The sequence below is a fragment of the Anas acuta genome, chromosome 10 (assembly GCF_963932015.1).
Source record: "Anas acuta chromosome 10, bAnaAcu1.1, whole genome shotgun sequence".
In the NCBI taxonomy this organism is placed as follows: domain Eukaryota; kingdom Metazoa; phylum Chordata; class Aves; order Anseriformes; family Anatidae; genus Anas; species Anas acuta.
The window spans coordinates 7,790,460-7,813,906 of NC_088988.1; the positions used below are offsets into that span (position 1 = coordinate 7,790,460).

Here is a 23,447-nt window from a genome sequence, read left to right on the forward strand (position 1 = left end):
CTGAACGGGAATAGAAGGTTCAGTCAATATATTTAGGGGCTGCAAATAATGTCTCAGAGAAGGTTCAGATGTAATCTCCTTTATGGTGATTCAAATTTGATTTAAACTTATATTTAAGCTGATCTGTAAATGTAAATACATTGAAATACCACAACACAACTGTGCCTTTTCTGTATATCTAACATTTCAGTTTAAACTTTGAAGAAACATCCAAATTAGGCTTTTGCTACTATGTAAATGGTGGTTCTCACATTAACTGTTTTGTAGCAGTGACATATTTTGTTTCTGGAATTCTACATCTTGACTGATTAATATGATTTATTCCAAAATTTGAATATAGAATAATGAGCACAAGAAAAAATAACCCAGTAGTGTAGATATGGAAATCTTTACTGGAACAAATATATTTTAAATGACAACTTTTATTCAGAATCTAACCTTGTTTATTCTGGACTGCTGCATACTTACTGTCCCCTTAATGTTATTTGATTAAAACAGAATAAATTGCAGGATCAGTGACACCTCATCCATGTTGGTAGCATACTCAATAACCATGTATAAAGTTCACATGAGGATTCATGTTCAAGAGAAGAGACATCTGCCATCAGATCAAGAGTGTAAGTGATGATGAGGCTGAAGAATAGCATATGGTTTAACAAAAGTTGTCCATAAATACTTAAACAAAAAACGCTTTTAGCAGCTGACTGCCAATTATCTCATTTATTGTTTTATTCGAAAGTGAAAATGGTAGAAACATATTTCAAATCTCTTAAACCTGAAATTTGATAGATAAATATATCCAGAAAACACCATGCAATGTATCTTGATGACTTCAGGGAAGCTTACTGAGCCCTGGATAAAGCTATTCTCATTACGATTTAATATATCATACAAAACATAACTACTCAGCATCTGAAATCCACCCTGAGCAAACAGAAAACCACTCTGAACTAGAGGAACTTCAGTACCAACTGTAACATAACTGTCTGCTGAGAAATGTCTGCACTTCAGGGTACATTTCAATAATCTTTTCAGTGGTTAGACAGAATTTTTCTTTCTTAAGTGACACCTTTTTGACACCTTTTTAATTAACAAAAAGGGGTGCTAGAGAGTCAAATCATCAGTAACAATCCAGATTTGATAGAGGTAGATCATCATACTACTATATAGGTTGTCATTTAGTAGTACTAAAATAATATAATTTATAACTTCATTGTCAGGTAACCTACTTTGGAAAGTAGTGAATTCAATGCCTAACACCCACGAGACACGGGAATAGTTGGATTAACAAGTCTAGTGTCATGCTGTCAGCTGCTGTTTATTTAAATAAAATGTCACAAGCTAGAAATAAAGTTTAAAAACAGTGAATTGCTATAACATACTGTATTTCTCAAGTTGGACAAAAGTTAAATCTCAGTTACTGCCTCGTTTTATGAAAGTCTAAATTTTCTTCAATCTTTACCTTGCAATTTATATGACAAGAAATAGTCTTCCCTTATTCTGTACATTTCTCAGAAAAATGGATGCTCTTTAAGAAATCTGTTTAATTTCCCTTGAAAAGAGCTACAGATGTTAAACCTTGCTTTTGAAGTCTAGCTACATTTATTTTACCTTGTAGTGTTTTGTAAATTTATTTGCCAACAGTCTAATTTCATCAAATTAAGAAGGAAATAACATGCAAAATCATTTATTTTTTTCTTCCCTGAGACGTAAGAAAAAGATGGAACTCAAGTTCTCCAACACCCTGTCTCTCTTTTAACACATTAAACTTGTTTACAAATTACCTGACTTTCCACCAAGTTCTGTTTTTTTTTTTTTTTTCTTTTCTTTTCCAATTTTCATAGAAAACGGAGTAAGAATTAGATTGAGATAATAACTGAGATATAGGCAGAGGAAAATGGTTTTATTGTTTTAAGTTTTTCTTCTAAATTATACCTATGACAAGCTGCAATATAGTTCAATGTCTGAAATGAGATTCAGGCTGAATTATATTTTTAACTATTAAAGTACATGAATTTATGAAGTGATGAGCTCCATCAAAAAGACTGGAAACAGTGGAAGCTTAAAGGCTTTCGATATTTCTTCTGGATATTGACACACCTTTACTTTAAAACTTAAAAAAAAAAAATAAAGCATATATGTCCATGTATAGAAAGATCTACCAGAGAACATGATCACAGATATATCTTAAATGAATATTTATAATAAGCAAGAACATAGACACATATTTTGGGAATAATGATAAGACAAAATGTCAGGAAGAAACTGCACCCTCTTCTCTCACACAGAATTACTCAAAAATTACTCAAAAATAAATTACTTCAAAAACCGTGGAGAGACTTACTTGTCCAGGCTTCCCATTCTCACATAAAAATGCTTCGTGTTCTGACGCAAACTCAGGAGCATTGTCATTTACATCAAGAACTTTGATAGCAACAGGCACCCGGGACACTTGACTGTGGTTCCCTAAGAAAAGAAATCATAGCATAAAAGTTAAACAGATTTAATCTGGGTTTGACACAAATTCTTCAATAGAAACCATACTGTCCATGCTTGATTGGGTTGTCTTATCTGTAATGGATTGTAGAGTTAGAGCATGAGATAAAGATGGATGGCCAGTATTTTATGGTTGAAAAGAATAAATACACCCCTATTGTAAACAGCGTTTGTTGGAGATTAGCTCAGTGAAGACATTTCTTACACTAAATTGGTAAGATTTTTCTTTGATGAAGTTTGTATTGTTTTATTGATAAAGTCCATTATCCATGGAAAAGGGAAGGCTGTAAACAACAGAGATTTATTTCTTTGTTTATCTTTGGCAGAGCACAGAGCATTTTACTCTATTAGTATTTCTGACTGCACATCTATTATTTCTTCATTATAAATACTATTAACGTGGAGACCCACATTGTGAAAAAAGAACGTTGTAAGACTGACATAGGTAAAACTAGATTGCACTTTGGACTAGTAAAGTGCTTTGATTCATGTGCAGCTAACCAAAAATATAACCTGTGATCATTGTTCTTCACTGAAATAACACCTCATCATTTATAATATAAAGCCATTTTGCATAAAGGAGTTTATCATTGTAGAGTAGAATAATCTTATTAAGCTGTAAGTAAAGACTTACAGCTTAAGTAAAGCAACAGTTTAAGCAAAAGTTTACTTAAGTAAGTAAAGCAACAGTTTGCATTCTACTTTGAATAAATTTCACTCAGTTTCTAGTCTTTTCTCCAATTCAGCATAGTTAGTTTATTTTAAGAGACTATTAATAAATATTTTAGGTTTTATGATTTTTCCCCAAAAAGCAAATACATGAACTTTACTTATACTGAGAAGACTAGCTGATCTGAAGTTTTAAAAAATGTTCTAGAGGACATGTATGCCTGTGCAAGTAACCCAATCCTAGTTTCAAAATCCATTTTTTACTGAATATAAGCTTACAGCACAGTATTTTATTGCGCTTATACGATTAACAAATTGAATAATTGCACACTACATGAATTAAACTGCAGGTCAGACTAATTTAGGTATGTGCTTTCACCTAAATTCTTACTACAGGTGAGAAAGCTCCTGTGTTGAGTCAGGGGTATCAATGTACTTATGTGACAACTTAGCAGTCTATATGGGTTCCATTTTCTAACAATACAGAACTGACTCAGGAGAAAAAAGAATTAATTCTTGGGAGCAGGAAAGAAGTTGCTATTGACTTGTACTCCGTGTACCTGTAATAATAAATTTTAAAAATTAAAGTAGGTTAGGCTTTGCCAGTGGACTGGAGGCCAGTGATGTGGCTGGTAGCAGTCCTACAAGTGGTAAAGATGATTACAGGAAGAACCACAGAATACAGTCTATTTTTGTGTTTTCTGTCAAAGTTAGTTGTGTTGTGACTTAATCAAATCCTTCCTCTTACATATTTTTTTTACCTTGTATGCTAAAAACAACCATAATTTTTGAGGCTTCATCTATAAAGGCTTTACACTTGCTGGATGTCAGGAAATACTCAAATTCCACCTGTATTGTATATGGAAGATTACAGGACATCAGACTTTAAATACTTCCCATTTGAAGGAGTCACAAGTTTTAGTTTTGAAAAAGACGTGTTACAGAAGAAAAAGAACCTTCCCCCACCTCTGAAATATTATAAGAATAATATTTATGTCAGTTTCACATCATATAATCTTACTTATTAATAGGTGAGGTGAACACTTATGACATGAAATAATAATGTATTTGAAGTCAAATAAATGTTAATATGCAAATAATGAATTCCAAACATTTAAAACACATTTGATCTTAACTTGATAAAAATACAGACAATGAATTTCTAGCTTATCAGAATTCTCAGCACTAGTGTCATATTTAAACACTAAAGATTTACTTTTATCTAAATTAATGAAATGATGGCAGTTCAAATTTTAAAGACATTACAGAGAAATGTAATTAATTAGATAAGCTTCTAAAGAAATTATTCATGTCCCCTATGACTGCCCCCAAAATGTTTGTCTTTCATCAGAAAGACAAACATTAAATTTAAAGATATTATAATTAGAAACTTGATGAGAATTCATTTAAAAAATTAATCTACTAAACACAAGAGAGGCCCAACTAGTTGTTTGGAAATCTCCAAACAAGGGGATACCCGCTACCTATTAGGGTTCTTGTGATTTTGATGAAATGTATTGCTGAGAAAGAGAGATGGTGAGGGAATTTTATCTACTGCTTGTACTGCCGACCACATGAACACATTGTATTATTTTGTCATTGCAAATTTTTCAATGGATTTTCACTTCATACTAAGTGAAAATAAATTAAATAAATAATCACCATAAATAAAAATCACTCTAAGTATGCCTATTAAAACAAACATGAATTCTCACTGAATAAATCCTATTTTCACTTGACGATGAGAACACTGACAAGATAAAACAACTCCATCTGCCCATGTTCATACTTTAAGTGTCTGCAAACTTCACAGTGGTAGAACACGTATGCTGAGGATGACCTTCTCAAGTTTAAATCCATTGCTGTTAGCAGTGCCCACTGTCTTTGTTTCCTGACAAAAAGTAGGAAACATTTGAAGTTGATCCATGCTGATGTATTAGAGCAAAAAAATGTTATGTTTGCATGGGTAGCTGTCCTGGAAATTTTAGTTTCATTCACATAAATCAGCTGTTGAAAGCATTGGCAGTTTCTGAACTGCCTGTTAATCCTTGACTTCTGCCAATGTCCCCTTCCTAGGAGATGTGCTCTCCTTGTTCACCTCCACAGACGGTTCTTTCCTCTCAAACATTCACCCAGGAATCTACCTTTGAGTCTTGCAATACAAATACATGTATATCATTAGGGCCATCACTTGAGAAGCAATGTCTTAGTTGGAAAATTTAGGACATTGAAGCATTCTATTTAAAAATACCGAGCAAAATTTCCACTAGTCTAGTTTACCAAAATCCTTTTCAGGGTAAAGCTGCACAGAAGGATTTAGTTTCCAATTTCAAATACATTCAGCTAGTCTTCTGTGGACAGCACTGTCACAGCAGAGCACATAGCTATAAGAAACATATATGCAAATTGTGTAGATAATTTCCTAGAAGTATAACTCTTTTATGCGCTGCACTGAAGTATCAATTACTGTTCACAGTTCTAACATCCAGCAGTCTGCTGTAGATGAGCACAATGCACACACGGAAAAAAAAAAAAAAAAAAAAATATATATATATATATATATATAGACAGGCAAGATAGGTATAAGGAAGGTGTGATTCAATGACAAAATTCAATGACAGGTATAAGGAAAGTATGATTCAATGACAAAATAAGTAGTGGAATTAATTGGTGATAATAAATAAATTTCCAAATATAAGCTTATAAGTCCATGTGAACTTAAAAATGTATATTGAAAGGTTTAAAAGCTTTTAAGATGCCTTCTGCTCTTCTTTTAAGAAGCTCTTCTGTTTTTCTCCCTAGTTCTCAAATTGTATTTGAACTTCAACTGCTTCAATTATGCACCTTGCTAGTAATCATCTCTGAGTAAGATACCATTGAAACACTCAGGATTAAAAAGTGCTGCAGTTTGATACAAAAAGATGAGATAATCAAATTATCAAATAATTCAGATGAGATAATCAAAATCAAATAAAAAAAAAAATCCTATGTTCAAGCCATTTAGTGTCTCCAAACTTAATTTTTTGTAGGCTGCAGATCAATTCTAGTTCTTACTAGTCAACCTCTTTCATCCTTCCTGAAAAAAACCTACGTATCTGAGAATAACGTGTATCACTGGAGATTTCTAATGCAAAGCATAGAAATGTTAACATTATTCCTAGATGCAGCAAGTAATACTAGGAGTAGTTAGAACTTAAAAACAGATTTGGGGTCTTATTCCATAGCTGGCAGCATATAATGTCAGTATTCAGTTCCCATAAGCATTTCTTAAACGCTTCATAAACATGCTTAAAACACTTCTCTACTGTCTTTCCTTGATAGATATATGTACCAGTTATCTTAAAGAGCAGTGGTCTTTACAAAAGAGAATTACTGGCTGGAAAAAAAAAAAAAAAATCATCATTTATTTAACACAAAGAAATCCAGTATCATCCACTTCTCCCTTATTTAATTAAAGCATCCAAATCACATCAAGGTTCTCTTTAAAAAGTCATAAACTGTCTTGCATTTTAACTAAAATGAAATACCTGAATAAAAGGTAGACTTCTTGAAAATAACACATCTTTTATTATTATTATCATCATCATATGGCTTGGAAATAGCTATTTCATGCTTCTCTGATTCGGTGAAATTTCTACTTTAATAATATTTTAAATTAGAAGTCCTAGTTCTAACAGAGAAATCAAAACAAAATCTGAATCACTGACTTAATAAAAACAACAGCACTTGTTTTACATCTCTCATACTTCAAACTTATTAAGTTGTATTTTAACAGATCTGTTCCCCACACCTTTATCAAGGTTTTATCTGATGATTTTAGTAAGATAATCTACATGCAGGACAAGTTTATTTTTCCTTTTTGGCTTTATGTTGTCATTTTCTTTGTGCAATCATTTACCTCTAAAACACTGCAGCTTCTAACAATTCTTTTGCCATATAAAACTGACAACTCTGCTTCAAGAATCCTGTGAAACAGAGATGCTATTGTGAAACTGAAACTTTATTTATGTTGAAGTTTAACTGTAAAAATCATATATAGCAATAAATACTGTGTTCATTTGTCTGAAGTGTTGTGTAATGATCTGATTCAAAAGAGATTGACTGCCTGATAGAGACTCTGAAATTCTTTTAAAAATAACATACCATAAGCTATTTTTGAATTTAGATAAAATTCAAACAACCAAACCAGAAAGAAACAAATAAACAGGACTGGTCACCACAAAGACTTAAGAACACTCCCATTCTTAAATTTTTAAAGGATGAGAAAATACAGAAAATACTGAAAGTTGTGGAGTATCTGTAAAATAACATAAACATATCAATGCACAGTAGAATGCATTCCAAATAAAATGCTAAAACAAGAAACAAACCCTTATTCAAAATTTATATTTATTTCAGCACACTGTAACATATCAGAGGAATACAGATTTTGGTGAGCCTCTGCATGTTCATATGTGTAGGAAGGGGGGAGAAACAAGAAGATACAAAACATATTTATTGGTTTATTCCAAACATATTTCTTGGTTTATTCTATGGGAGAAAAATAACAATGGTATTGAAAAGTTTTGTCACCTTTCAGTAGATCCCTCAGTTTATTTTATTACGGTCTACAGATGAAAGAGGAACAAGTCAAGAACAAAGCTATGCTACCGTCTGTTTTTATTTCCTCATGAATAGACTGACAATTTTAACCAAGGATTTGCTTGAAATCCTCCACTTCCTTCAGTTTTGTTCACTTTTCCACCTCTCATTCCTATGAAAAAATGTCCTGCAAAATGCATGCTTACAGAGGTATGGACAAATCAAGGAGAACCATATATAGTGACTAACCAGGTAGAATGTGTGTTTTAACTGCATATTGTGGAAAGGAGGACAAGGCTGGGGGGGGAGGGAGATCTGAGGACAGGCTACATTTTCAAGCAAATGACTTCAAAGATGAATTTGTATTTAAAAGGTAATTTCACCTATAAAGAGTGACTAAGATCTACCTACCTTTAATAAATGCATAAAATGTATGGATTACAATAAAAGGACAGGTTATACTTTCAGTTTGCTGCTAATATAAAAAGAGAAAAGAAAGAGTAAAATTTCTGTGATAGACGCACAAGCCATGACAGAAACCGTTTCTCACTTAAAGCCATATTCATCGAGCCTCACTCAGATACTCATTTTCTTTTTCTGTGTTTTTGTTTGTTTAGTTGGTTTTGCTTTAGGGCACAAAAGGCATACAAAAATATTTAATATAGCCCATAATGAATAGAAAATTTGAATCAGGTACCTGAAATTTGCAGAAAAATGAAACATGTCTGCAAAAAGACCAAACATCATTTTCTTATCAGTGACATTCACCTAACTCAGCACAGAGTCCTTTGCTTGCCACTGTAGTAGCAAAGTAATTCAAAATGACTGCTTTTGTATTTACTTTTCCCTTTCACTTCAAAGCCTGATTCCACTTCTACTGAAGTTAATCAAACTCTTTTATTCTGAAAGTTTAATCAAGTCCTTGTCCTTAATATTACATGATCTATTTCCTACATTTAAAGTAATATAAGAATTAAAATTTAAATATAATTTAAATTAAAGCCATGGCCTCAAATTGGTACTTTGTTAACTTCGAACGATCAACATGGGTATATAAACTTGATAATAAAACAATATATATATGTATTAAAGTATATTCTTTTCATATAGACAATATATATTGATGGAATCAGCTCCCATTTTGCATATCTGAGGGCAGGCAATCATTTAACATTCAAATGCAAACTCTTTGTTATTTTTCCACCATTTTCAATGGTTAACATTAAGCTGTGTAGTTATTCATCAGCCTAACAAATAGTTATTCTATAATTACCTTTGATCCTTTGCAAATGGAAAGATCCATTTGCAAAACTGGGAAATGTTTGTTATTCTTTGTAGAAGTATCATATTTTGCTTGGTGTATATGCATGACTGTGTCTTGTTTGAATGCATAAAGAGAGATCAAGAGGGCTTGGAAAGGCAAAATTAGATTGGAGCAGTGAAAAACCCCCTCAAATGCAGTTTACAGTGGTGAAGAGTGTCTCCTACCAAAACCCTAGCTATATGAGAAAACTAAAAGATACCATTCTGTTTAAATTTTGCCATGCAAGTTACCTGGTGCTGCAATGTGACTGAGAAACAGGGTCCATGGTAAGATTTGTCATTAACTGAGCAGAAGATAAACCAATGATATGAAACCTAAGTCATATCAATCTTAGAGCTGGAGGGGAATGCCAAGCCTAGGCAACCCTCCCCTTGTGCCCCTTCCCATAAACCCAACAACCCAGAAACTCAAGTTTCAGGTTATCATAAATCACTTTCAATGGTAGCCTCCCTTAACTCACAGTATTTGTGTTTTGAAAAATCCACCTCAGGGTCACCTCTTTCTATTCTTTCTCATGGACTTGGAAAATAAAATGCTAGAAGATATACTAGATATTAGATGTACTAGGTAACGTGAGTGCTTATTACATTTAACCTACATACTGCATAAGAGAGTGATTAGACTGCATGGGGTATGCACAAGGAGAGAGACGAATGAATATTAAAGTCGGAGGAACAAAGGGATGGGATAAGGCTTGAAAAGAGATTTAGAAGGGGCATCCTAATCAGAAACTATAGCACCTTTTCAATATTTGAGTAGCAATTACAGTTACTTGTCTCTTGTCAGAAGCTCTGGTTGCAAACAGCATGTCCTTAGAGACTGTTCTTCTGCATATCTAATTTTGACCACAGTGAGCTTTATATTCATAGTGACACATAATCAAGTTATATGTGACACATCAATATGAGTAAACAAATACATAATTCAAAATAAATTATTAGTATAGCTGCTTGAGCGGGTTGTATTGGAAGCTGCTATAGTCATGTCAGGTTCATGACAATGAAAACAATGCTGTTTTATTCACAGATCCTAAATAAATCCTCAAGGAAAAAAAACGTACACTGCCAGTATCCTTCCACCCACACATCTATCCAGAGACCAAACTGAAACAAATGTTGGCAGAAAACAACCTATATTTCTGATACAGTATTGTTATTCAGCCCTATTTTTCTCTAACGAGGATGCAAGTCAGGCTGTAGTTTGCAGCTATGTCATTTTCAGTAAATTAACTGCCTTACATATGTAAGAGGTGAACTATTATGAGTATGGAAATTAACAATACGGTTTAAGTTTTGACAACTATTAACAGTGGATTTACAAACCAAAAAGAAAGGAAGGTTACAAATGTTTAGAGTTACACAGTTACTTTTTTTTTTTCAAAATCAATGCAAATAAAAGAAAAATCCAGATCAGTTAACATGATAAAAATATATATATCACTTCATGAATAAGCAATGGCAAAACTAATCACAACTGAAACCTCCAGAAACACCTGCAACTAGGAAACACTATTCTATAGACCCTCAATTTTAGCAAAAGGCAGTCTACTCTAAGCTTCTGAAAAGCTTTTTTCACTTCCTTGTGGCAGCTACCAATAAGAAGGACAGAAGAGTTAGGAAAACAGGGAACCACAGAAAACTGTTGGGAAACACATAGAAAGAAAATATCCCGAGTTGAAAGGGAACGATAATAGAGACTCGCAGTTACAGTGTGATGAAAATGTTACTAGATCATTACTTCTTGTAGATCCCAGAACCACATACCTAATTAGGATTCCATATTTTTGGAGGCAGTGTAATGCCTTAATTGTTGTGAGGAAGGAATAGGTTTTCATTTCTAAATATCACATTGAGAAAAACATCTAGAAAATAATATTTTCTGCCATTTTTGGCAGAAAATAATATTTTCTGTGATATTTTCATATCCTATTCTGCCACTTAATGGCAGAATAGGATCTGCCTCAAAAAATAAACCAGTGAACAGGCAGGGAGAAAATTATTTGAAGAAAAGTTTAAGTCACAACAAATATACAGGGGCACAATTTGCTGCTGTGTTGCTTGATTCCACGTTAATCAAGAGAACCGTGCTAGCATGAAAGAGTCAGAAATCTGGCCCACACTTTAGAGCAATTACATTGTTAATATGCTAATACATCATGCATATTAAAATGTTATAAAACATTGACTCAGATATGCAAGGTCTTCTTGTCAATTATAATTAGCTTTGAAACTTTATAATGACTAACAGCAATAGTAACAATAAGCGGACTGATAGAGAATAAGATGTCTAGAATATTTTGGGGTTACTTTTACTGTAAATGAGTGAAGTCAAATAGCCCAAATGAAACCTCTCTCTTCCTTACTGTTAGTCAAAACATCAAAATGCTTTAATAAAACTTTTTATTAAACAAGACCTTATCATAGAAGTATTTAAATTTAATCATTTTTAGAGCTCATATTCCTTCCTGGGACTGACTATCTTGATAGTGTAATTTATTGATCTTATGTTTCCCTTCATGGATAAAATATTGCTGGATGGGCTTGACTTGAATCAAGTTCTAGAAGTTTAGCATCCAAAAATTCATACTTGCACACCACCAGCAAAAAGGTGTCCCCAGCATACCTGTATATACCTTTTAAAATCCTCTGTTTTTCAGACAGAAAATACCATCATTCTTTGCCAATCAGAAACTTTACTAGAAGCTCAAAGCATACTACTCTGAGTAGAGTCTTTATTCTAGGGAAAAAAAAAAAAAAAAGTGCTTAAAGAAGATTGACTAAAAAAAAAAATAATCCCAGTTACAAACCTCTACTCTGACCTACTCTTATGCTTCAGTCTTACAGGAAAAAAAAAAAAAAAAGGTGGAGATTTTAGATAGAGTCACATTCTTCTTAGAAGGAGTATATAAATTTTTATCAAACTGGATTCATACTAGACAGTATTTTTAAGATGAATCATAATTCTTCAGAAATTTTTGTTCAAGTCTTCAAAGTGCAGATGGCCAATTGTTGGTTGTTCAGTTTATCAATGTGCACGTTTTGCTAATATTGTAGGTATATTGTCACTTTAAGCATTCCTCCAGTTTTCTGTAAGTAATTAACAAACATGCTTCACATAAGTTAATACGTTTTCACTAATGACCCTCCTGCTCCTTACTTGAATACTTATCTGTCTTGTGCCCCACAAAGACTAAAACACCATTATCTAAAATTGTGTTATATATTTAAGTGGTGAACTGACATTTTCTCACCTAAAACACCACTTAGTTTCCTAATCTTTTGCATTTTATGTTTTGAACAGTGTTCTCAAATTCCATTGTTTTTGTGGAATCAATGTTTGCAAATATAGAACTGAGAAGTCTAACTTGGCTTTGTAATGCCCTGAAACCAGAATCTAGACTATGCGGATCTCTGTCCTTTTCCTTGCTGTAAGTATGCTTATTACCTCCTCAGACTTCTTTCCCAGTTAATTACTCAGATGATTTATTCACAGCTGCCTTACATGCTTTCCTCTGAAACCAGAGGTTACTAACTTGTATGCAGTTCCCCACACCTGAATTTTAATTCTAGCTCCTAAACTAGCAAGCCCAATTTATACAAAGATTTTTTCATAAGTGCACTCCTTTCCCATTCATATTCCCTCATAATACAGCCTCTCCCACACTATTATCCACGTGGATCACATCTCTTGCCATTCACGAGCTGAGAAAAACACTAAGGGGAAAGCTTATGATAACTCTGAATGTGCTTCAACAGCTGAGAGCTGCAAACCCCCTTCAGCCCTCCACTGACCAGTGGCAAATTCTCTGTGACCCATCAGAATCTACGGAGTTCTGTATAGCCCTGTATTTATGTGCAAATGAATAAAAACTACCTTACTGAATTCTGTTAGTGAAAAAATGATGGATCATCTAGTTTGAGTTCCACTAAGCCAGAGAGAAAAGGGTCAAGCGAAAAAGGTTAATATCCTGAGCTTATCCTGTTTAAACCTCCATAAAGGCTTATTTTTTTCTCCTTCTAAAACTTACTGAAATTTACTCAGCCCTAAATTACAGGTAATTATATGATGCACCCAAGTAACTCCCTAAAATGTTAGAATTATTGTTAATAGTGCCTATAGTCATTTTTACAATAAAAGGCTAAATAACATTAAATAAATTAAAGCATGAGTGAAGGTATTCATGACATTAAAATGTACATTGTAGCTGAAGGCTTATTCTGAAGAGTAATTGCGTCTCTTTTCCTTTTTAATTAATGTCCTTGTATTTTTTTTTTTTTAAAGTAATATACAATATAGATAAATTTTAGTAAAGCATGTGTTGGGTGATGATTCAATTATTGTATTTATATTCTTGGTAAACCATAAAAAGTCTTCCTGGCTTTATGCCCTTTCCTATTAGGTGATAAAATTGCCTCATACTTCTTCATTTCTAAAGAATGCAGTTGGTACTGGTAATTACCTTTGTCAGATAGAGCCCACAGGTTTGTCCTTGAGATTATTTTGCTCTATGCCTGGAAAATATTTATTGTGGTCAAATTACCATTTCCATTTCAAGATCTTGTCTATCTTTTCATCTTCTGTTTTGACTAATAATTCACGAGAATTTCCACTAGTTGTGGCAGTTCTGGTACTTTGCCAAACACTGTGGTGGAGGAAGGTGAGGGCTAATTACCCCACTGGTATGCTTTTTGTCTGGCAAGTATAGCCGAATATCAGGGGTCACTTGATAAAAGCAGTCAATCAAAGTCAAAATAATAGCTCCATGACTACACTGCCCGGAGAACATGGGAAAGAGAAATTCCATTAAAAAAAACTCACTCAGAAATACAAAACATGGCTAAAAGCATTGTTTTGGGCTAACAAACATCCTCTCCCGTGCCAACCTGCATGGATTTGTAATTCCCCTGCTGACTTGTCGCATGTCTGTGCATGTGATAGAGTGTGAAAAAAGAGAAGTTTTGGAAGAGCCTTCGAGTAACATGATGAAACAGAGCAAATGGATGCACGTTTCATCTCTCTATTTCCTAGCATATCTGAAAAGGCTGGAGTCCAGTGCTGCTCATAGTCATAAAAAGGCTAGAAAGAAAACACAAATCTTGAGTAGCCCACTCACTGTTATTTCAGGAGATCTTGAGAACTTTAAAGAGATAATCATTTATTTGTCTTTAAAGTTTGTGAGCCATGGTTTCTGTTATTTGTTGGTGTGTTCTTCACAAATCTCATTTGCGAATCTTGATTGCAAATTGGAATATATTTATTTTTTCTTGTTGAGATATGTGATATTATTAAATGAATTTCCACGATGTAATACACATATTCCTGAGAAAAGGATTACTTCACTTTTTAAAGAGAATACCAAATAAGCATTATTAATAATGGATGTATACTTTTCTTTTCTTTCTTTCTTTTTTAAAGAACTGAAATTCTGTGTCTCAAACAGATCTCAGATACAGTTTATGTGGAATGAGAATGAAAATATCAGGATATTCATATTTAAATTGGAGGAATATTATGCAGTTATGTTGCTAACACACTTCTTTCTTGCTTAAGTTAGCTTCTCAGGGATAAGTCTCTACTTTGATTTCAAATGACATTTTTTCTCCATTTATTGCCGCTCTTGTTATATCAATTAAAAAGCAACGACTGAGGTATAGGGAACTTCCTTAGTATTAATCAGACATACAGTAAGGATGCTGAGGAAATATCTGCAATGTGGCTCTTACAGACATTAGAATATAGAAATGGGAATCCATGGATCTGGAGGTATAAAGAAGACAGAGCATAATTACTATATACCTTGTACATGTGTGACAATCAGATAGCTTGAATGATCAGAATGAACTCTATTCAGAATCTGTGGAAAATGTAGCAAAAATGTTATAATAAATAAGTCATGGCTATTTGATTTTCTTTTAGTAGCTGAATAGCATTGACAACATATAACTCGATAAGTACTACAAAACCTGTACAAGAAACTGAGAGAATACTGAGGAGGTTAGCTCAGCCTGAACTCTGCTCTGCTTCACTGCCCAGTAAAATTGCTAACCAGTTAATGCAAGCAACACAAGCATGTCAATGTGAACAGTAGTTATAGCTATAATTGTACCATATACAAACTAAAAAAAAATGTATGTGTGTGTTCAGATGAATGGGTTTACATATGACTTTAAGGATCCTGACTTTACTGGATTTTACTGAATGTCAGAAAATTCCATTTCGAAAAGTACCAAAGAAACAAAAATGTGACGAGCCTTTGTACATATTGGGGGGGGGGGGGGGGGGGGGGGAAAGGCATCAAAAGAAATGCCTGTAAGTTAATCATTCATTCTTACTGCACAGCAATTCAGGTTCTCAGAGAATACTTGCATATGTCCCCAGATTCCTTTCCTGTTCAGGGCTTAGCTCCAGAGAGCCCAAACATATGAGCAGCATAATCAGCCCTGACTTACAAAGCAAGGCTATATCCACTCCCCATTCTCTCATGCATCTAGCTGAAAAAAGCCCTCCCAACCTTGGCATACAACTTTAAGCTCCTTAGCCTTCAGGCATATAAGTCTTAAACATACAACAACACAAAAGAGAAATCTCATTAATCCACTATTTAAAGTCCAGTGAGTGACAGAAAAAGTTCACCTTTCATATCCACAGACCAAAAGGTACACCACGAGAGAAAGGCCACTTTGCCAATGAAACTCTATATTGTAATCACCTAGAAGTTCAGGCTCCAGACTCATTCAGTAGAGTAAACTTGGATTCATGGCAAAGTAGAAAGAAAATTTAAGAATCAATTCAAAGTTTTAATAGTTTTCAGTATGCCTCTTGCAATAAACATTAATACACTATTATTTTTTTCTTTGAATTCTAAGCCTGTATTTCAGAGCAATCTTTCAATGAGGTCAAAGTTCTTTATAATTTTCTCTTTTCTTACAAATCCTTGTGATATAATTCATCAATATAGTGAAGTCATTACATGAGTAGAGAAGGGAAAATTTGAACTAAAAAGAAGTAACTATTAATTAAAATATGTAATGAAGAATGTATATATTAATACACCAGAAAGGGTGTAGGTATGTAACTGTGCATACAATGAAAGCAACAACTATGAACTGCTTCACAGAGATTAGAAGGAGTCAACCAGTGATGGGAAAGTAAAAGCAGGAAAATGCCACGCTCCAAAATGTATCACGTTGCACAGGTCTCAGAGTATGATTGTGGCACCAATAGCATTAATGTATTCTGAATTAGAACTAGAAAAGACACTTGCCTATAAGTATGGAAAGGAAATGTCCTTCCTACAGAAAAAAAAATAAGCCAAACTGTTCTTTTGCCTGTTAAGTACTTAAAGAAAAAAGTCCTGTTTTTTTCTTGATGTGGAAGGTTAGATTACATTTTAGGTCACTCAGAAAGATTAAAAATAAGTAACATGCTTAAAATTATCCACCTGCAAAGCAGATTGCTTTCTTAAAGATCAGCCAGTCTGAATCTAAATCACTTCATCCTCAAGCCAGATGAAAACACAGAAGTTATACTCAATTCACTCAGACCAATCCTGTCCTGGAAGTTCCCCACCCGAGACAACTGAGGGATGATACAAATGAATATGTTATTCATGGTGACAACAAAAACTTCCAAAAAGGACTTGTGCTTAAAACACAAATTTAAGTGCAGGTAATGTACCGGCACAAAGTTCTGAAAAAGTGATTTATGTTTTGGAAAAACTTGGTGTTTATCTATGAAAGTGTTGATAAATTAGGATATATTTAAGATCCACCAGGCTGGGAATCATGAAGAAAAAAATATCGTGACTTATGATTGGAAAGCAACTGTTTCAGCAATGAAATGGACTGATCATTGCCTATATAAATAGAGGTGAGCCCAGAACTGAAATGGAAAGCAGCTAAGGTAGATAGAGAAAATGTTCCTGCTTGAATGATGCTGACATCCTTATTTTTATGGGAGAAACCAGCACTATATTAATATTACTATCAGTGAAAGCAGAATTTAAAAATAATTTATCTTTAAATAAGCAGATATAGTAGTCTATGAAATTCAGCTCTTGTCAAATAATCTTATTAGGAATGCTAAAACAAACAAACAAACAAATACAAACAAACAACAAAAACAAACCACCAACCCAGCCATCAGCAGGAACTCAAATGCTTAGAACAAGATTGATATTATTATTTTTGTAGCCAGTCTGAACAGAGGCTATTTTACAACAGTGATAGGTGCTGAGGCTCCCATGAAGTTTTATGAGAAGGCAACTAATTATAAAATAAAGGAGGCTGTAGCGAGGTGGGGGTTGGCCTGTTCTCCCATGTGCCTGGTGACAGGACGAGGGGGAATGGGCTTAAGTTACGCCAGGGGAGTTTTAGGTTAGATGTTAGGAAGAATTTCTTTACTGAAAGGGTTGTTAGGCACTGGAACGGGCTGCCCAGGGAGGTGGTGGAGTCACCATCCCTGGAAGTCTTCAAAAGACGTTTAGATGTAGAGCTTAGGGATATGGTTTAGTGGGGACTGTTAGTGTTAGGTCAGAGGTTGGACTCGATGATCTTGAGGTCTCTTCCAACCTAGAAATTCTGTGATTCTGTGATTCTGTGATTTTTGAAATCTGAAGAAGGAAGAGGCACACTTAATTCTGATGTGACTTAGAAATGTGTAATTCTGTTAACTTTGCTCCAATACAAACATACAATCACACGATACACATCAAAAAAGTGAATTGGAGAAGATTCTTGAAAAATTATTCTTTTTCTTGTTTTCCATTTTAGACTTTTTGGAGGAAATAAAATGTAAAATTACTTTACACCTTTTTATTTCAGTGTCTGAAAAGCTTTGAATAACAAACTAATAATTATTTTGATGCTAGTTGTAGATCTCATGAATTGAGATTTCTCATGTTTTGAGAAAATTGGTATGGAGATTTTTATTTCTTTCTCCTTTAAAAACAGCAGAATTATTAAGTAGCTTGATATTAACCTGGCAAAAAAAATGTTCTATGAAACTGGAGCTTGCTTTCTTTCTTTATGCAATTTGATTCACTGTGTTGGCTTGGCTTTCCTGCCAGCAGAAAGTATTCTTGCTAATTTATCAAAGTAGTGTTTGCCCACAAGATTTAATAGCAATTAACAGAACACTGTTGGCACAATTGCACTGTTGGCAATGAAATACACAAATTATTAAGGCAGATTGCATGAATAGAGTTTAAAGGAGTTATAAGTTGAGAGCTTATTTTTACTCAGACATGCCTTTGTCATTTATGCATGCATGTCAGTTATCCCTCTCATATTCCTAACACGTTCGTTTTTAAAAGCAAGTACCAGAGAAAAGTATTGGACAACAAAAATGGTCCAAGTAAGCACCTTTTATTCTCCCATTCATTCATTTATTCATAGGTACAATATTATGAAGCTGAGCACTAAAAGTTATCATAACACTATATACTATGGAACCTTATCAGAAATTAAGTTTTCTTTCAAAAAATGTGTGCTTTAAAAATCCAGTGTTTTACTTATATACAGTTTCCACTGCATGCACTGATAAAACTAATTAGAAAGCCAACAGAAAATCACAAAATCACAAAAAAGTCACAAATACTTACTAGTTTCAGTAGCTACAATAGTTATGTTGTGCCACATATTTGTTTCTCTGTCCAGTGGTGTTGCCAAAGTTATTTTCCCATCTTCTGCATTAATGTTGAACTGTCTCTCAAGGTCAGTATGGCGATCAATGGAAAACCTACAAAATAGACATCCCTGTAATCTACTTAATGAAGATGGTGTAGTCCATACAATCACAAGACAATTTATGGAGCCCTCTGAGAGCTGCAGTTTTATAGCAAAATGGATTGAGAAGCTCAATTGTATAAGACAAAATGACAAACTGAGACTAAAAAAAATAATATTTATTATTGCCCAAGGAGTAGTTAGCTGTATACCCAGTATGAAGGTCATAAAATGCCCTCAGGTTCACTAGGTAACATCTTTGAAAAACGGTGCTGATCAACAGTTAATTATACAATCCATCACATTTATTAGACAGTTTCTATGGTATTTCACAGTAACTGCTGATAATTTCAAGAGTAATGTATTAAGCACACAAAAACGGTGGGCTTCATGGTTATTTTTTAAAAAGGCTGAATGATGTTATTTTACTAACAAATTTCAGATTAATAAAGCATGGACTATTCACCATGCATATTATTTGGTTACGGTTCAAGAATCTCCACGGGCAGAAGGCAGTAAATCACCGTTTACCTGTAGAACACTTCAAACACTGAAGGAGCAATTGTTTTACAGACTGACATCACTGATTTTTAACAAAACAAGTTCTATCCGACAAGTAGTCAGAGTTTGCAAATGTGAATTTCCAGGTAAATTATGCAGCCGAAACAGAGCCAGCTTGAGAGGAAAGAGCTGCCATAGATTGCTCCAACAGTGCATTAAGCAGGATGATGATTTAAAGCTCAGGACAAGATCTCCAGGAAAGCTTTTATGTTTGCCCATTTTCAGAGTTATTTTATTAATGTATTATTTGTAAAAGGAAACTAAATCACAAAATTAAGCTTTCCAATTTTGCGATAGGAAAAGGTACAAAATGAAAAAGTTTATCACTGAACTATTGATATAGTTCAATAAAAATTGACTTCAAGGGTTTTTAGTGAATCCTAACTGTGGCTTTATATAAAAACCTTTTAAGCCTTTGTGTCTATGTATTACAGAACCTAACAGCACGCACTGACAATTTTGCATCTGTTCTGCATTATATCTAGGCATAATAGGGTGAGTTAGGATACAGTGTCAGACTGGATTACATTATGTAGTGGCCAGAATAGTGACTCAGACTGCCAGTTTCTCATTACACTTCTACTTTTTTCACACACACCGCTAAACTCAGCGATAAAAGAGTGAGAACATATTTTGCTACAATGTCAATGGCACAGTTATCTGAAAATCATTTATGCCACTGTTTTATGTTACCATAAGCAAATTTAAAAAAAATAAATATCTGATTCTAAAGTTCCTCTATATGCCACAATAAAAACTTCCGAACAATTCAAACTCATTCCAACAAAACACCTTTGCTTTCAATGCATGTGTAGCATTAGGTTCTGATGTCAAAGTTTAGGATTGTAGCTTTCACCTTTTTTATTTCAATGTCAGATAATGAGTTCATATTTAGAATAAAAGATAATGTTGCAATTAGGGCGCTTGTGCAATGGATTCAGTAAGATACAATTGATTTTCAAAAATTAGCTCAAAGTTACAACAAAGTTAGTGCAAACGTTAACAAACATTTGGTAATGTTATTACCAAAGATCAAGACTAGCATAGACACACTGGTAAGGAACTTAACAAATAATAGACTTACAAATGAATCCCCCTGTTAAACAAGGAAAATGTGATTTGCTAGACATTTTTCTATTTTTAAACTCTCAGAAGAACTAGTTTTACTCACTTTAAAAATTAGTAGTTTCATTAAAAGGTACGATACAAAAATATGAAATCAAATTTCAAGTATATTCAATGCCTAAAGTTAGGCATGCACATCTATATTTGGACATTCAAGTAAACTGATTTTCTAGTGAACTCCACATATCACTTCTCAATGGTTTAATATGAACTGTACTACCCTCAGCATTTCTGAAATCAGGTCACTTATATGGAGGAATAAAGATGTAGGTGCCTAACTTTAGGCAATCATACTTGAAAATGTATTTTAACCTTACTTTAATGCCTCCTTAGTTCCCATTTAAGTATCAGAAGTAAACTTCTGGTACTAGTGAAGTTGATAAAAAATATCTTACAGACTTACAGGTTTAAACTTAGAGATTTAAAATTGCAATTAATAAAAAACAAAACAAAACAAAACAATAGAAAACAATCAAAGTAACTCATTTTTAAGATCTCATTACTTAAAGCCAATCTTTTAATTCTTGAAGTTTATGCAGAAGTGACTATCAGAGTACCAAACTTTTATGAATTCTGACAGTCCACAAAGAAAAAAAAAATATGAAATGCTTATATGCTATTTAGTCGACTTGGGCTTGACATAAACTTCATTGTGGGTAAGATGCATTTTTTCCTCTAAGGATCAATGCTTTTTTAAATATCTGTGAGTTTATTATATTGCATTTCATCTCATCCCAACAGTATTTATTCACAATGCAAAAACAGCACTCAAAATGAAACATTTTTAATGAAAGTTTCACAGGTTTACAGGACTACAAAGAGGTAAAACCCTCTCCTGATTTTAATTTGATAAATATTTGGTACAAAATAAAAAACGAAATTTGCCAAGTCATAAACCTGGGAATATTAATAGTACGCTTGCAGTTTCCTTTTCATTATAATGGTATTATAACTCTTTTTAATGGGAATGCATTGTCAGATCCATAAGCTAAACATAAAACGTACATTTCTCTAAAAATGAGAAAAGAATATCTTGGGAAATAATATCTGTTAAAATTGCCATAAAACCAGTGCAGGTTATTGGGAGGTTTTGGTTAGTTTATAGGTCTGCTATGGCAATTATAGGAACAATCCCATAGTGGTTTAACAGAAGATTTAAAGTGATTCATAGTCTTTCTCCCACACTACTGATACTGCTGTTATGACTTAATTTGATCTATTCTTTATTTGAACCAATCTAAATAAGAGCTGAAACCCTTTTTTGCTGCACCTGCTGAGATTTGAATCGCAAGACTGATACCCCATCAGTGGTAAATCACCATTGTTTATTAATGCCAGGCAGACAGGACAAGCTACTTAGTGACTGATAAACAGCTGCACCATTAGGGAGGCAGAAAATAACGTATCTAGATTTTTAAGGCCTGCTGTGAATTAAGAAAATGATCCACTACTGCCAAAGATGAAATCTCTTCCAATATGAATGGGGAAAACCTGCCACAGTGAAGCTTATCTCTCCATAGAGAAAGACACTGAAAGGCAATGATTTATAGGAGGGCAGAGACAGTATAGGAAGAAAGATTATTACTCATGCTTTTTGCTATGCACTTGGATCAAGCTTTATCCAAGATAATTTATTGCAGATAAAAAGACCATGGTTATAAAATAACAAGAGAAACATGAAATAAATACTACTGGAATCACTAGACTTGTATGCTAATAGATAATGATCTTTCAAGCCTTATTATACAATAAGCCAGGATGTACCACCCTTACTAAACTACAGCAAAGTTTTACAAATAGCTCAGCTGAATCCTCTGGCTAATTCCATTATTGAGAAAGATGCATGTGGTCTAGATGTGGTAAAATGTGAGCTGACCATGTCTACAATTATTAACAGAATCTGTAAATCTTTTTCACAATCAGGTTTAAAAGTTTGTATATTAAAGAATACGCACAGCAGAATAGCAAAGAAAGAGAAAAGAAAAATATTGCTGCTTATGAAAATAGCACTGGGTTATGAAAGACATGATATATTTGGACTAACCTAAGAGCTGAAATGAAAAGATGGTTCACATTCACTGGAAAAAAAGGATAATGAAATCATAACTCAACTAAACACTGCATTATCACTTAGTCATTCAAAGATGCTCTTCCACTATTATGGTTAAACGTCAAAAATATGAAAGGTATCATGCAACATATGCATCCTTTAGTCCCATCCATCTAAAAATGCCTAAATTTCAAAGATCTTTGACTGATTTCAGACCAATAACCAGAGTCACAACCCTTCATTCAACACAGCGTTGCATAATAACCCTACAGGGGTATTTCCTTGTGATGGGCTTATTGAGAACCAGACTGGTAATCCACCTATAGACCCACTCACTCATCTACGAAGGGCTTTATGCCCTTCAGATAAAGTGAGGAAGAGATCAGATGATATGTTTCATCCCTTCTAAGCAAGTGTAACAAAAAAAAAGCACAGTTGTACTGGATGAGGTTAAACATTTTTTAAAAAAAAGAAGCATTGGAGAAGAGTTTCTATCCAGTCTGTTTCCTATAATTTTTCTAAGCTCTTTACTGTTTTTGTTTGTTTGTTTGTTTGTTTTCTTGTGAGTCAATTATCAGACTAATAATTCCATATTCAGAGACAGCCATGTTTTACTTCATTTATTAAACTTCAATACTCTGAGTATACTGAGACTGTGTATAAAACTAATGTGAAGCAGATGCAGTATAGGTAGCACATAAGGTGATTCTCTAAGGTGATTTGTGTTGCTAGGATTTTTATAACAAATGTATACAAAAGCTCTGTCCAACCAAAATATTAACAGAACAGATACATACTGAAAAATATACTTTCCTTGAAATGTAAGTGTTTTTTGGTTCCAAAAATTCTATTTTAAGGAAAACACATTAAAAATGACAAGGCAGTATTCAAACACTCCTTTGTTTTTAGAACAGAA

The 23,447-nt window shown here is 33.6% G+C and overlaps 1 protein-coding gene across 3 annotated transcripts in view; it reads right to left on the bottom strand.

Moving 5' to 3' along the window:
* Nucleotides 1–23,447, bottom strand: part of CDH8 (cadherin 8) — a 201,688-nt gene that overhangs the window by 32,201 nt on the left and 146,040 nt on the right. For all 3 annotated transcript variants that reach the window (XM_068693381.1, XM_068693382.1, XM_068693383.1), the window contains 2 exons: nucleotides 18,672–18,808; nucleotides 2,345–2,466 (listed from right to left, as the gene is read on the bottom strand). In XM_068693381.1, coding sequence (XP_068549482.1) covers nucleotides 2,345–2,466; nucleotides 18,672–18,808 — 259 coding nt within the window. The remainder of the gene's footprint in view (nucleotides 1–2,344; nucleotides 2,467–18,671; nucleotides 18,809–23,447) is intronic.